Here is a 17257-nt window from a genome sequence, read left to right as displayed (position 1 = left end):
GAAGCATGTGACTTGATCTTGGGGTTGTGTGTTCGAGTCCCATGTTGGGCCAGAGATTACTAAAATGATTTTTTTTTTTTTAGATCTTAAAAAAAAAAAAAGCACATTGCTTAGATACGATCTAAAAGGAAATATCCTTAATATCCAATTCATTTTCTCTAATAGTAAAGTTTGATACAGATCCTTATACCTTGGGAAAGCATTCATCATTTTATTTGAACCCTATGATAAATACCATGAAATACATAAAATTAAGTCTTCTTTATGAGAATAATTTACTCTTGTTTATTCAGCATCTGTTACTTTATACTCAATTCACAGAGGCCCAGCTTTTCCCTGTTTCAATGACACATAAAAAATGCTTCTCTCATTCAACTAGGTTCTCAGACCACTTTGTTGTGCTGTGCTAATTGTCTCAGTAATTGATAAATCATCATCTTTTCTGTCACTAAATTATACAATGACAACAGCATGCAATCATGCAGTGATTCTCAACTGGGGATTTTTGTCCCTCAGGGGACATTTAATAATGTCTAGAGACATTTTTAAGCTATCATAACTCAGTGGGGGGGGGAGGGACTATTTCTACTGAAATGTAGTGGGTAGAGGCCAAGGATGTTTGCTAAACATCCTATAAATGCACAGGAGAGCCACCCATAACCTAGAATCAACCAGCACAAAATGTCAATAATTACAGAGCAATTGAGAAACTCTGGTATAATGGGTAAGAGTGAAAAAACGATGGGGTCAGACTGCCTTGGTTCAAATCCAACTCTACTACTTACTAGCTGTGAGACTGACCTTGGGCAAGTTGACCTCTGTGCCTCAGTTTCCTCATCTCAAACTGGGGAATAGAGTACTCAACTCACAGGGACGCACTGAGGAGTAAGTAGGAATGTGTGCTGTAGTTTGTTAAATTAAAAAAAAAAAATCAGTGAATGACTGCAGCAAGTTAAAGTGCAAGCATCACATGCAGTCATCCCTTTTGGCCTGTTCTCCTCAAATATTAGCAGATATAGTGACATTCCTTCCCCACTTTCTGTTTATTATCACCCTCCACCTACCAAGTTATAACTGTAACTATTTATTTACTTTCCTAATATAATCTCCTACACTTACTTTCTGCTATTGCATGAATAAACCATCATCAGTTAACTTTCTGAAAGAAAGAAAAAGTCATTTTCACTGCACAAAGTATACTCAAGGGGTTTGAGATATAGAGCATTAGCTTCCCCTTCAAAACCTAGTTTTCTGTAGCCTTTTTCCTTATACTACCACTAAGCCTATAAAGCAGGTCTCTTTAGCCCTAGAATAAGTATAGATCACTTGGATAATCACAAAACATCTTACATAATTTAGTCTGATCCCTATTTTCTATCTATCTATCTATCTATCTAGTGAGCATATGAGGAGGGGGGGGATGGGGGAGAGAGAGAAAGATAATCCTAAACAGGCTCTACGCCCAGTATGGAGCCCAACATGGGGCTCAATCTCACAACCGTGAAATCATGACCTGACCTGAAATCAAGAGTCAGATGCTCAACTAAGCCACCCAGGTGCCCCAAGTCTAATCCTCTTTTAAAATTGAAGAAACTGAGGCTCAGAATTAGCCAACGTGCCTAACTATACAGCCAAATGCAGAAATTTAATTACTTCCCTGATTACTAAGAGAAATAAATAAGTAGAAGGACCCCTACTCTTCTTTTGTATCCCACATAGGACAATGAACAGAAAACTGGCCTGAGATAGTTAAGTTCGGTGATTCTGGTTCTTGCAAACAGCAATTATCCCCTCTTCCTCCTTAGAAATTACCAATTTGTTTTTAAAAATGCAAACTGCATTCTTACCCAACTAAAAATTTCATTCACTGTCTAAATGAGTAGATATCCTTTTATAGATATTCTAAAGAGATCTGATACCTGCAATGCATTACACACTTAAAGTTGTTTTCTTCAACACTATGGTATTTCATTTCTCAAAACCCATATATGGAATCTTTGAGGTGCCAAAGGTACTATGTATTGAAAGAGAAGCCTCTTCGGATGAGGAGGAAGCAGAGTTTATCAAAATTGGAGATTCAGTATATCTCCTATCTCTGAGGAAAGAACTCTCTACCCTTTAACCAAATAATAGATCAACACTTCTGGACTGCTAATATTTAAAACACATAATTCAGGAGTACAGTCTGTAAAATATAGTTAAGAAATATCTTAGACTGATTTACATTATATAAAACTATTTATTTAGAATTATAAGTATTTACGTTAAGTATAGTCAATAGCAACAGCTACAATAAACATTTCTTGAGATACCTGGCATTTTCCAGTGTTTCAAAGCTTTTGAGTCTTCTTTAAAAGGTAAAGGCATGTTATGTATGTCTTTAACAGGTTTGAGCAACACCTATTTTTCACCAGTTAATCTACCAACATTTAAATTAATGCAATTTTTACTTACATTTGATTCTTTGCTGCTTGCCTCTGAGCTTTTCTTTCTTTCCTTTTCTGATCTGGTGGCTTAGCAAAAACAATTTCAATATTTTCTCCCTCCAAATCTTTGCCATTCATTTCTTCCATAGCCTTAAAAAATGAGGTATTGATCAACATAAAGATGCCTTTATCAACAATTATGCTTCATTTAAAGTTAAAAAATCAGGGGGATCCCTGGGTAGCTCAGCAGTTTAGCGCCTGCCTTTGGCCCAGGGCGTGATCCTGGAGTCCCAGGATCGAGTCCCACATCAGGCTCCCTGAATGGAGCCTGCTTCTCCCTCTGCCTATGTCTTTGCCTCTCTCTCGCTGTGTCTCTCATGAATAAATAAATAAAATCTTTAAAAAAAATAAAGTTAAAAAATCATTTCATTGATGTTGTAAGGATGAGTTAGAATAGTCAATTAGATTTTATCTAAAGATCCAGCTCTTCAACTAATGATCTTTTTGACTCAGTTTATCAGTTTAGTAAGTTAATGCAATTTGCTACAGCCACAAGTTAACTAGAGTAGATTACATGACCTCTGAGTGTCCTTCAAGTTTTTAGAATTTTCCAATTGTAGGATGACTAAAAATCATTAGTTAAGATGCCTATAATAATTCCATTTATTTACCTTGACAGCACCATCTCGCTCATCAAAATGAATGAAAGCATAATCTTTTAGTTTCTTCACTCGTTCCAGTTTCCCAAACTGACTAAATGCTTTTTCTAAAATCTCTTCTGTTACTGTATTGGCAAGGTTACGTACAAACAGCACTTTTACCTGAAAATTAAGAAAAAACAGAAACTCCCTGTAAATTTCTCCAAAGTGTTCAATTTCCAAGATGCCACCATCCCACCCTACAAAATTAACTTTGGTCACTACCCATTAAAGGAGTATCAAATATATAAAAGATAAACTAAGTTTTCAAACTCCATTTGAAAATACCTAGGAAGTGTGACTACTCAATCTAATGGGTGAAAAACCTGAACGGACACCTCACCAAAGTAGACAAATAACATATGAAGAGACACTCGACATGATGTCATCAGGGAATTACAAATAAAAACAATGAGAGATGCCTGGATGGCTCAGTCAGTAAGTAGGACATGTGACTCTTGATCTTGGGGTTATAAACGTAAGCTCCATGCTGGGTGCAGAGATTAGTTTTAAAAAATATTTTTAAAAATAAAAAAGATTAAAACAATGAAATGCCACCACACACCTATTTTAATAGCCAAAAACTAACACTAACACTACCAATGCAGGTAAGGATATGGAGCAGAAATACTGCTAGTGGAAATGCTAAATGGTATAGTCACTATGGAGACCAGTTTGGCAGTCTCTAACAAGGTAAACATACTTTTACCATACAATCCAACAACTGTACTTTTTGGTATTTACCCAAATGAGTTGAAAACCTGTCCACATAAAAATCTGCATATGGTTGTTTATAGTAGATTTATTCATAATTGTCAAAACTTGGAAGCAACCAAAACGTCCTTCAGTAGGTGAATAGATAAATTATAGTACATACAATGGATTCTTATTCAGTGCTAAAAAGAAATGAGCTATCAAACCACGGAAAGACAAGGAGGAACCTTAAATGCATATATTTTAAGAATCTTAAAAAGCTATATATTGTATGACTTCCACTGTATGACATTTGGGAAAAAGTAAAGCTATGGAGACAAAAAAATAGCTGCCAAAGGTTAGAGGGGATGGAAGGGTGATTATGCAGATCAGGAAGGATTCTTAGAGCAATAAAACTATTCTGAATGAATAAAACTATTCACTATAATGAATTTATGTCATACATTTGTATACTAGTCAAACCCACAAAATGTACAATAAAAGTAAATCCTAACTTAAACTGCAGACTTCAAGTTACAATAATGTGTCAATATAAGCTGACTAGAACTACACCACTCTGGTGCAGATGCTGATAGTGGGGAAGGCTGTGCATGGGTGTGGCCAAGGACTACATGAGAACTCTGTACTTGGCTCAAAACAAAACAAACGTATGTTTAACTAGTTTTTATTAAATTAGTAATTACTTTGCAATTAAAACTGAGGTGGTCCTTTTCTAACATGCCTCTGAGATACCTATTGAACATTTAACACTTAACACAGGCAGTCAAAACCTGCTTTTGGAATGTTAATATAAAGTAGAACAGGAGTATTCAAAATATTGACAAAAAATTCTTTCAATCCAGAAAGCTCCTCAAAGTACAATTACAAAAGTTGACCTTTTGCTAAGAAGCATCACTCTTTCCTAAAATACTTGAAATCAACATCCAAATTTCTTAAACTGATAATCCAAAAGGCCAGAAGAAAAAAGAATACTTAAGTATTTCTGTCCTTAAGCCTATCCTTTAGTAATATTCACCATTCTGGCATTTCACACTGTTGATAAGTGAACAAGTTGTATCTGCAAGCCTATCACCAATAAGGGGGATTCTTAGGTAGAGTAACTTAACTACAAGCTGCACTAATGAGTAAAGTGTTGACTCAAGAGATGTTTGTTCTCATAGGATGTCTCAACTGACTGCTGAAGCAGGATACCTAATAATAGCTAAACCTTGTAACTGCAGCACCTCTGCTGAGGCCAGTACAGTTCACTATTTTTAGGAGTTGGACTTTTAACACAAAAACCATGTAAGCTAATGGCGCCATTCTCAAAAATGCAAAGACACTGCTCTTAGAATCCACACAAAAATGATAGTGAGCCATCTCCACAGCATATAGGCTAACTACTCATCATCATGAGTATGACAGCTACAAAATTATGAGTGTCCATGAATAAATTTCTACATTCACTCCTTATACAGATGGTATTATTTCTGATACGTGGCTTTAATAAACAACACTTCTCTCACTTTCAAAAATATGGCTTTTCAAAGTACACAATTCATTTTATAAGTTTTTTACTTCCCTCACTAAAGCCTCCTTCTGCCACGAACCCCCACCAAAAATTATTAACTTGACTGCCATTACCTTTGCCATAACCTCAGGATCAGGATCTTCTATAGGATCAGCCCATTCAACAGTTCCAACATTTCCCCAGACCTTGACTTTACCACTCATTAACCTACGCCTTGCCTGGGCAGCTGTTTTGTGATCTTCATATTCAAGGAAGCAAAAGCCTCTGTTTTTTTTCTTGTCATCTGGTTGGTGGTATAAAATGACGTCTGTGAGACCCTCTGAAAATAAGCAACAGTTCCAGAGGAATTAGTTAGCAAGAACAAATATATCTAAACATTTGCTAATACTAGAATATAAAACTGAAAAGTAGTATCTTATCTTTAAAGACGACTCTCAAAAAAACTGGTCCAGATAAATTACCTGATCCACATTTTACACATGTCCCAAACAGAAAAAAAAAATCCCCATGAAAAGAAAATGTATTTTTAATTAGACCCAAGGACTATTCTCCCACTGATTGACAGAAGCATAAAATTTTTATATAACTGTTAGGAAAATGGCAGTATAGGTCAGACATGGTTGAACATTTTTATTATGCCAAGAAAACACTAAAATTCTCTTCTAGAATACTTTTCTGGCCTCAGTCATCAAAAGCTCTATTTCAAATGAAATATATTAGTATTAAGTAAGATTTTGAATGTTCCTGGAGACTGATTAATAACAGTTTGATAAAGGGCTAAACATTCTAGGCAGACAAAATACTTTCTAGTAATAAAAACAGCCCAACTTGGAAACTATTATAAAAAATGCTTTACAGTTCAAAGAAATTGCACCATATTGACAATATATAATCTCTGCTTTCGGCAGTATTATTCCAATAATTTAGAAAGTCAAATTATTACTCAATTGGTCCTACTAAGAATGTCAAGCTATCACCTAAAAATGCATTAAAAAAACACACAAAGATTCCAAAACAGGGAATGAACAGATTCTGCAGACTGTTCAAATCCCAGCAGCATTCCTTACCAACTATGTAATGTTCAGACAAGTTATTTCCCAAAGGCCTGGGTACCTATTTTCCTCATCTGAAAAATGGGAGTTACCTATCTCATATGATTGGAGGAAACAAGTCAATAAATACAGTGTTTAAAACAATGTCACATAAAGTATGCAATTATCTTCAGTATCAGAAGTTGCACAATCCTTCTATTTAAATCCAACTTACCTGTTACTTTGCTAAATTCTTCAAGAATCTGTTCCTTGGTTTTACTTTTAGGAATAGAGCCCACAAAAAGCCTATTGTTGGCGACCGAGATGCAGACACCAATGTGTTTTCCAGAACGAATTTCATGATTATTATACTAAAAGGGGAAAAAGTGTACCATGTTTTAAAAATACTTAAAATATTTTATCATCATTTACTATAAAAATCTGCGCAAATTCTTAACAAACTTATTTCAATCCTATGTTCATCAGGTTTTCTTATCCTTTAAAAATACAGTTAGCATATGGCACTCTAAGAGGAAAATTATGAGACATATAGGAAGATTATACTAACAGAACACACTAAAAAAAAATTTATGAATTAAATTAATGCAAAAATTTGTCAAGTCCTTGAAACACAAACTTGATAAATGAGGAACCAGGTCTGTAAGCAGCTTAAATTCAAAATTGCTGATCCCACAACACCTTAATTTCTACTTAAATTCATCCTGGCAACCAGTTATCCTCATGCAAGGCAAACAGATTCAAATACCAGCAAGCTTTCTGCCTTTCTGCTAACCAGTACCTAAATCTATTTTTTTTCCATCCCCCTTTCACTCTTGTATAAAGTTCCAGTAAGGGGTTTTCACGTTCAAATGCGTGATTCTAAAAGGAGAAAACCTTATTTTCCTGAATCCAACCCTACGTTTTTCCCCATCTCATTTTCATCAAGTCTACAAAGAAATTGGAGAAAGACAAGCAGACTGATTATGGTGCAAGTACGGAAGCAAATATAAAACTAGAGTAAAAAGTAAGTCTTCAAGCAACCATATCCAATATAAGGGTGAGATATTAAAGAGGTAAAACCCAAACTGTCAAAGTGACAAATCTACTAATCAGTACTCTTTACAAACCAAATTCAAACATACTCAAATCATCAGGAAAAGTTAATTATTTATATCACAGTTAAAATCACCTCAAAATTTCAGGTTAGTAATAATAGTAGCAGCAATAGCAGTAATTATGGATTAATCCTCCACACCTGGCCTCAAAAAAAAAAAAAAAATCTATGTTGTGTGTACATACAAGTGGGGCTATATAAACTAAGAAAAATCAACATAAATTTCCATACAATTTATGGACCAGACTATGGCAAAAGTAATACCATTCCTCTCCCATTTTTAAGTTTTACACTAAATGTGGGACTTAAATTCACAACCCTGAGATAAAGAGTAGCTAGCTCCACCAACTGAGCTAGCCAGGCATCTCTCTCTCCTCCCATTCTTGCATAAAAGGTTCATCAGTACAAGAAAGCAGATAGTAAGTCAAAAAATCAATTCCTTCCTGTCCCTTTCTCCGTCTCCAGATACTGAAAATCTAACATGAAGTTCAAATGTTCTTCCCTTCAGTTCGAACAGTTTTATACTTTCTACCTCACTGATTCAATTCATGATCCCAGGATTATTTATATTCTATACAGTTATGCCAGAGACCTTTAAAAAAAAAATGACAGGTTTTGCCTATTGAAAACAATCTCTCAATAGCTCCTCATCACCAAAATAAAGTTTAAATACTTGGATATCACTTAAGTTCATCCTAAAATTCTGACTACTTTCTCTCCACAATACTATAATCTTAGCTATTTATATCACAGGATAGCCCAGCAGAACAAAGAATTACCTGATTTAAAACTATCAATAGTATTGAGGTTGAAAAATTCTACCACACACCACCTTGTTTTCTCATAGCATTTATATTCTCTATTAATACCAAAATCCTCTTAAAAGTAGAACTATCTGGGTTACCTGAAAATAGTAGAGTTATGGCTGAATCCATCATTTTATGGGATTATGGACAAGTAGACTACAATACTCAGTTACAAATAAGTTAACTTAAGAACACAATAAATTGCTTTAAAACACACACATTGCCTAGATTTTTTTTTAAGATTTATTCATGAGAGAGACAGAGAGGCAGAGACATAGGCAGAAGAAGCAGGCTTCTTATTGAGAACCTGATACAGAACTCGATCCCAGAACCCCGAGATCATGATCTGAGCCGACACCCAACCACTTAGCCACCCAAGTGCCCCCCCCACTGCCTAGATTTTTATAACTTAGCATCAAATACTCCAATTTAGCGACAAAGCAATAGCTTTCCATTTGATCATCTAATCTTTTAACTCTAGGAGTTGACAAAAACTACTAAGATATCAGAAAAATAGAAAATACAAAGTGTTTAGGGGATTCCTGGGTGGCGCAGCGGTTTGGCGCCTGCCTTTGGCCCAGGGCGCGATCCTGGAGACCCGGGATCGAATCCCACGTCAGGCTCCCAGTGCATGGAGCCTGCTTCTCCCTCTGCCTATGTCTCTGCCTCTCTCTCTCTGTATGACTATCATAAATAAATAATAAAAAAAATAAATAAAAATTAAAAAAAATACAAAGTGTTTAAAGGAAAAAATAGGAGTTATTCTGAAGATGATAGAACTTGGCATAACTTTCCTCCTCCAAAAGTCCTAGAAGCAAAACCTAAGAAAATACCTAAGTTTGAAAAAAAAATAAAATTTTGTAAGAAAAATTAGAATTCGAGGGATCCCTGGGTGGCGCAGCGGTTTAGCGCCTGCCTTTGGCTCAGGGCGCGATCCTGGAGACCCGGGATCAAATCCCACGTCGGGCTCCCGGTGCATGGAGCCTGCTTCTCCCTCTGCCTGTGTCTCTGCCTCTCTCTCTCTCTCTCTGTGACTATCGTAAATAAATTTAAAAAAAAAAAAAAAAAGAATTCTTGGTTATACCACTTCCAACATTTAACAATGCAGCTTCAAAGCAGTGATGACTGTTTCCATTATTATTTACACAAGAAAAGTTTCTTCCCTTCTATTTCATCACTTGCCCTGCTACGGTTAATCAATGCAGGGTAGGTAGGTTCTTTTAGATGGCTGTGGTCTCTAAACAGTATAAATGACATGAAGAGTTAGCAAATAAACTTTATCTATATTTATTTAAAAAAATTTTTATTTTTTTATTTTTTTATTTTTTTTTTAATTTTTATTTATTTATGATAGTTACAGAGAGAGAGAGAGGCAGAGACACAGGCAGAGAGAGAAGCAGGCTCCATGCACCGGAAGCCCGACGTGGGATTCGATCCCGGGTCTCCAGGATCGCGCCCTGGGCCAAAGGCAGGCGCCAAACCGCTGCGCCACCCAGGGATCCCTATTTAAAAAAATTTTTAAAGATGCAACAATTAAAGCTAACCCACAGAGAGTAAACTGGCTCTCTCCAATCAAAATAAATCATTAAAGAAGCAAAGCAGATCCTCTGGGCATATTGTCCAAATAAAGCAAAAGTAGTACCCAGAGGGGCATCTGGCTAGCTCCGTAGGCAGAGCATTCAACTCTTGAACTCGGGGTCAAGGGCTTGAGAGCCCTACGTCTGATATAAAGATTATTGAAAAAAAGAAAGAAAGAAAAAAAAAGCCCCCACTACCCCAAAATAAACATTTCTTAAAGTAGTGCCCCATCTACAGATTAAACATGCAGTTTTTGTATGTGTATTTGTGTTTAACTTTTCTCTCTTTTAATAATTTGAAGACCAATCACCATAAATTCACAAATAAATTTCACAACCCAGCAGTGGGTAACGAGTAGAGTGGCCGAAGGGCATAACAAAACTGTTCTGAACCTTAACAGATATTTTATGTAAGGCTGATAAATCCTAACTCTTAAGAATTAGTACATCAGGACACTATCATAGTATCAAAATGAATTAAAAAAAAAAAAAAAGATGCCCTCCAACTCAAGGAAGCTGGGCACTGATGTGTTAAGATATTTCAGAGATCTAGCTTTCAGATTCAGTACCACAGTAGGGTGACAAAGTAAGGATGATCTCTGAACATTAATCAATGCAGTTTCAGTCTATCAGAACACCACAAAAGGAGTTTTACAGTCTGGAACATTTCTGTCACTAGGCTTAAAAGCTCAAGTCACTTTTTTCTTCCCTCATAGCCCGTCAGTCGCCAAAATCCCCCCAAATTTAGCGACCTCAGATTTGGAATCTAACACAGAAGTGGTTATTCAGTCAGTTCTAACTCTTCCCATAGCAGCAAAGCCACTACCTGCCCAGCCTGTCCACTTTATTTTTATTTTTAAATATTTCTTGGGTAGAGAATCCTTTTTAAGTTTTTATGTAAGTAATCTCCACACCCAATGTGGGAGACTCAAAACTCACAACCCTGAAATCAAGAGTTGCAGGCTCTTCAGACAGAGCCAAACAGGTGCCCCCAAAATTGTCTTTACATGAAGCCAAAATCTACTCCCCTAAATATTATACAACTCTATTTTCTCCCCTATATGACAGTACTTCACATACCTAAATACAATGCTCATGACTCAACTATTCTCTTATGCCTGGCTAATCATTTCTTCTCTGATCCTGGGCAACTAAGCTGCCTCCTGAAAGTGTCACCAAATAATGACATCCATAACACAATACTGTAGATACAGATTGAGATTGAGGAGTCTAGAATAAACTAGAGACTATTACTAATCTTCCACATCTAAAACACCATGCTTCTGTAACCCATAGTCCATGATTACCTTAGCTTATTTGGAAAGGACAACACATTGCTGACTCACATTACAGCTTACTTGTGAAATTAGTTGTATATAGGACTTGACCTTTGTCCTTACTCAATTCCATCTTGCTGGTGTTAACTATGTTTCAGGCTATCAAAATCTTTTCAGGTCCTGATTTGGTCATCCAGGGCATTTATCTCTACGTTCAGATTCAAGTCACCAGACATTCTGCGAGCAGTCCAATTTAAATCACTGATAAAAATCAGTGGAACCTTTAACACACCACTACCTAACATTTCTCCTTTTAAAGATTTCAACCTCTCTCCTTTCTATGGCTGCCACTCTCCTGGTCTTTTTCTCTTCATCCAAACATCCTTCATTATTCTGTTGTTTACATTATGCTACCCACACCAACACCAAAAACTTAAATGGCGTCATGCAACTTAGCCTGTAGTCATGACAATTACTTTCTGGCACTGACTTTATACTAGTTTTATCTTTTTTTTTTTTTTCAACAAAACACTGCTTGGACTACATTCACCTTTTTTTTTTTTTTAAAAAAAGATTTTATTTGAGAGAGAAAGCGTATGCGCACAAGTAGGTGGGAAAGGAGACAAAGCAGCCCTTCTCCCTCACCCCACCCGTGAGCTGGGAGCATGATACAGAGCTCCATCACAGGATCTTGGGATCATGACGGGAGCTGAAGGCAGACACCCAACCTACCGAGCCACCCAGGCACTCCTCACCTGTTTCTAAACTGTCCTGCTCTGAGATCTTTATCACAAACCCTTCTGTAACAACCCCAATACAACCTAACCCTCCATCTCGGTTACCCTCCAAACAATGCATCTGCTTCCAATTTAAGTGCAGTCAGCCTCTCAAGTCCCATAAACTCTAAAGTCAAGAACTGAATCAAACTACCCTATATATCCACAGTAAAAGTAGTGTTTTCATATTAAACACACTATTTGCTAACGTGTTACTAAATACCTCGTGGACCTATCTTGTCAGCTACATTATCAAAATGGTTTTACACATGCTGCACCAGCATACACCAACCACTCTAGTGAATAAAACCATCAGTGCCTATTAAAACTGTTAACTTTTAATATGCAAATAGAGACCAACTATTCTAATGTTTGTAACATAGGCACTGTCAGCATTTTCAACAGGATATTTCTATTATCTAGGACTGCAATAGGCGCTGTGCTGCTAGTGGCAATTCCATAGCACACCACACCACTCGTGTGCTGAGCTTCAATTCCACAGCACACCACACGAACAGATATACACACAACTTGCCTGCCCTTCTTCCTGGTCTTTGTGACAACCCAAATACTACACATACTTCCAAATATCTCCCAGGGGATGACAGGGAAAACACTGCCCCCATTAATCTACACTAATCCCTACCACGGAGTAAATAATTGCAAATGGAAGGTAGACAATCTTTAAATAGCATAAGAGCCCACAGCTGATGTGGGAAAGTTATAAATTCTTGAGTCATAAATAATAGATAATATGGCACTAGTCAGGCAGTCAGGTAGGTTATTTATCCAGCACCTACTGGATAAATAGTGGTACTGTTCTAAATGTCAGGGATACAGGAAAAAGCTTATATCCTGAAGGAAAGATAAACAAATAATCTACATAACCAAGAAATAATTTTAAATATATCTAAACATCCTATTTTATTGTGTTTAGGATACTGTCATGGGGCAACTGGATGGGTAAGTTGCTCAAAGTCAGGAAAGGCCTTCCACTAAGAAGACCTGAATGATAAGACAGCAGCCATGGTAACTGGGGGAGTGTTAGAAAACAAAATAGCAAAAGGTGGCCTTGAAATGGAAATGACCATAGCTTCTGTGGGGTACCAAAAAAAAGCAAAGCATGGATGGAAGGGTAATAAAGAATAAGAAAGGAGGAAAAATTTGATCAGATAAGACAGGGCCTTGTTTGGAGGCATTAGTTTTTTCAACACAGGAATGTTGTGATCTGACCTATGCTACTGAATGTTAAGACTCTAAAGGGACAATGGAAAACAGTAGCTAGGAGTCTTCGAATGGTATCTTAAGACTAGGGTGGTAGCAATGAAGATAGATTCCAAAAGTATTTTGGCAGTACAAACAGGGCTTATTTCCTGTGCTCCTTTTAACACTATCTAAACCACTATATAATTTAAATAATCAGGCTACCTGACGACATAATGTGTATTGCTGACTTCAACTGCTATGTTGAATGTCAAAGATAAAAACTCAAACTGAACAAACTTGGTATCAAACTAAAGCTGTAGGGCCTCTGGTAAGTCATCTAAGCTACTTACTTTTCTGCAGAATAAATTCCAATTACTTTAAAGAATAGATTGAGGTAGTATTTAAAGGTAATAATGTAGCACCCAAGCACAGCTCCTGCATCTTAACAAGCACTCAATAGGTAGCTATAATTCACATTTTGCAAATTTAGGTCTTGCTTCCCCTAGGTTATTATTTAGGAAAAAATATTTTTATTTCCCAAAATGCAAGCAAATAAATGTTGGCTGAAAACCAGCTAATTTTAAAAGTTTGCAGTTGCTTCTAACTTCATGCCTCTTTTCCAGCTCTTAATAGCAATCCATTTTACAAGTAATTCCAACACAAATTTAAAATCCACTAACCGGCAGCCGGGGTGGCTCAGCAGTTTAGCACCGCCCTCAGCACAGGGCCTGATCTTGGAGACCAGGGATCGAGTCCCACATCCGGCTCCCCACATGGAGCCTGCTTCTCCCTCTGTCTTTCATGAATAAATAAATAAAATCTTAAAAAATAAATAAATAATAAATAAATAAAGTCCACCAACATACATATACGTTCAGTAAACTCTACCCCCAACGTGGGGCTCAAACTTGTGACCTAGTGATCAAGTCACGTGCTCTACCAACTAAGCCAGTCAGGTGCCCCAAAATCCATCCACAATAACTTTTAATCTGCGGGGAAAATTATAACGGAATCATACCAAAAAAAACAAACGGTTTTAAGTAAGCTCTATGCTCAATGTGTGAGGCTTGAACTCATGACTCTGAAATCAAGAGTCACATGCTCTACCAACTGAGCCAGCCAGGCACTCCAGTATATAAACTATCTTGACCTAAGGTATTCCTCAGGACAAAGTACAGGAAAACAAAAAGAAATGGTGCTTCAATCCTGTCTAATCTATAAATAATGCCAAACAGGTTTTTCAACATATGATTATCTACACCTAGAATGACCATTCCATTATCTTATATATAAAAATTCACTTTATAGATAGAGGTGTAATTCAAGTGGACTCTCATGATATGCCACATGTAGGAAGTTTTCAAAGTATGTTCCTTTAAGGAACACATTTAGGAGAATGGTACTCATTTCCACAATAAATACAAAGTAGCAAAAAACATCCTAATTAATTTGAATCCTTTATTTCTCTAGAATGTTTCATTTCCTCAAAAGTCTAGTCCTTCCTGTTATATTAAGGCAAATCTACCAATTCTGTTATCACCATAATCCTACCACAGCAAAGCATCCTTTTAAAAAAAGCAACGATGATACATCTAATTCATCCTAGTGGATGTACACCACCACCACTAAAAATATCTTTTAAAAGGCACCAAAATGCAAAGCCTCCTAATTCTTCAGGCAGTGTAAGAAATAAACATGCTCCAGATAAGAACTGAAATCACAAACCCAGAAAAAAATGTAAAAAAGGACAATTAGTTCCTAGATGAATCAAAATGGCTGTTTGGCTATCTATGGAACTTTCTGCATTATAGTTAAAAAAAACTTAACTATATTAATAAGACTATATTTTCAGCCTATAGCAAAACAATTTGGACAATTTTATTTGTTAAGGCAACTGCCCAAACTGAAACATTATTTCATAATGTGTTTTTATTGGCACTCAAAATCATGTTACATTTGAATTATATACCATCTTCTTCTAATGATGCATTTTTTTTAAGGATTCTAGAAATAGTCTAGAAATAAATTCCAGTGAAGTATACCAAAATTACTGTATTTTGGTAGCAAGAATTAAGTGTCCTGCAAATGCTGGTTTAGTGATTCCTTTAAAAATGATAATACACACACACAAAAAAAATTGATAATACACAAATCACCACTTATACACTAAGTAACCGTACTTCTTACATTTTATGTAGTACCAAGTAAAATGGATCAGGAAACAAAGGTAAATTCTGTAATTGTGGTAAGACGGTTCGTTGTCTTCTCATTCTACATTTCCATATTAAAACTTACCACTACTTTATTTACTACCTGGCAAAAATGTTCGTATTCTTTTATAAATTAAACTGGATGGTTTTGCTTTGTTTTGTTTAGATTTTATTTATTTATTCATGAGAGACACAGAAAAAGAGAGGCAGAGACACAGGCAGAGGGAGAAGCAGGCTTCATGCAGGGAGCCCAATGTGGGACTCGATCCTGGGACTCTGGGATCCACTCAACCGCTGAGCCACCCAAGCGTCCCAAACTGAATGACTTCTACTAAAGCATCTTTCCAGAACTCTAAAAAGCCCTTAATTTTACCTGAACTGCTCGAAACTTAAAATTTTGACCACCCAAAGGTTACCAGTGAATCACTCCCTATAGAATTGGACCCTGCTCTGAAACAGGAAGCATTATTTAAAGGAAGGAAACATCACCCATGATTTAAAAAGAAATACCTAAACTCCCGAATTCTTTTTCTTAAAGACACTATTACCTTTCAAGAATCACTTTTCTAATGTAAAGTCTTTAACCTTATTTAGCTATACACACCAATGGAGAAATTCAAGCAATATAAAGCAAAACAAAGCACAGTTGGGTTTTTCTCCTTATGGTATACTTTAAAATGTGAAACGTCTCAATGTGAGGAAAGGAAAAATAAAATTCAGGAGAAATTAACCTGAGGATATTAAGTTTACTTAGAATTACCCTTAAAATATGTAAGCCAGATAAGGTAAATTTAACAAATAACTGGTGGACCATTTTAAAAAGTTCCTTCCCAGCTGTACTTTTTGGTTCATTCTTTGGGCTGAAATTAACCTTTGACATCTTGAATTATAAAATGTAGAAACCATCTGAGTCACAAAATTTAATGTAACTAGTTTAAAGATGAACTATATAAACCATAATTTCAATAATTAACATTCGTTTTCAAAAATTGGGAAAATAATTAGGTCCCCACACCTTACATCTGGTATTTTGAAATCAAGTATTGTTCCACTCACCACAAAATCCTTTATTTCTTTAACTAGAAATTTATCATCACAATAGATGATAAATGTAGTTTAGAAAAAGGGATGGCCCAGGTACAATCAGAAAATAAGTAATTTTCTGAAATCTTTTTTTTTTAATTTTCTGAAATCTTTTAATATTCCTATTAAAAAGAACAATCATTAAGCCAGACTTTCAAAGAACCAGTAACTCAGAATTCTAACACACTACCTTACAGATCCTATAGTCCAATCAACTATACATGGGAAGAACACTGCTACAATGAACACACAGGGAACGTAAAAGACAATGTCTTATCAACACTTCAAAAAACATTTGGTTAACTCTTACACACGTTAAGAAAAAAAAACCAGGCTATAATTAAAGATAGTGAATGTGGAGACTGGAAGAAAAAAAACTTACCAATTTAACAGCCTCCTGAGCTGCTTCTTTTGTACAAAAAGTGACAAACGCATAACCTCTATTGAGACCAGTGAGTGGATCCATCATTAGACGAAGATCCCATATCGGTCCAGCTTTCTCAAATAATGGAACAAGTTCATCCTCAAACAGATCTCTTGGGATCTTGCCCACAAATATCTGTAAATTAAACATGAAGTAAAAACCATGGAGAGTTTCTTTAGGAAACCAGACACCTGTGCATTTACTACAAAAGGTACAAGTTTTTAGTTTCTTTACCTCAGTGCCAACAGAAGGCTGCTGACCTGAATAAACGGAATCTGGAGGCGGTCCCCCATACTTCCTCTGTCCAGTGGTCACATCAAGTGTGTAGCCTGTCCTTTCCAAGAGTGCCTTGAAAAGTTCAAAAGTCATTAATACATTTAAATCACAAGACCACACCCATGCATT

At 36.2% G+C, this 17257-nt stretch overlaps 1 protein-coding gene across 8 annotated transcripts in view; it reads right to left on the bottom strand.

Moving 5' to 3' along the window:
* Window positions 1-17257, bottom strand: part of SYNCRIP (synaptotagmin binding cytoplasmic RNA interacting protein) — a 31737-nt gene that overhangs the window by 8065 nt on the left and 6415 nt on the right. For all 8 annotated transcript variants that reach the window (XM_072832157.1, XM_072832163.1, XM_072832162.1 and 5 more), the window contains 6 exons: window positions 17087-17200; window positions 16811-16987; window positions 6615-6750; window positions 5462-5667; window positions 3098-3247; window positions 2455-2576 (listed from right to left, as the gene is read on the bottom strand). In XM_072832157.1, the coding sequence (XP_072688258.1) occupies window positions 2455-2576; window positions 3098-3247; window positions 5462-5667; window positions 6615-6750; window positions 16811-16987; window positions 17087-17200 (905 nt within the window). The remainder of the gene's footprint in view (window positions 1-2454; window positions 2577-3097; window positions 3248-5461; window positions 5668-6614; window positions 6751-16810; window positions 16988-17086; window positions 17201-17257) is intronic.

Source organism: Canis lupus, chromosome 7, assembly GCF_048164855.1.
Source record: "Canis lupus baileyi chromosome 7, mCanLup2.hap1, whole genome shotgun sequence".
In the NCBI taxonomy this organism is placed as follows: domain Eukaryota; kingdom Metazoa; phylum Chordata; class Mammalia; order Carnivora; family Canidae; genus Canis; species Canis lupus.
The sequence above is the reverse complement of the archived record's forward strand: the minus strand, read 5'-3'. Positions and strand labels throughout refer to the sequence as shown.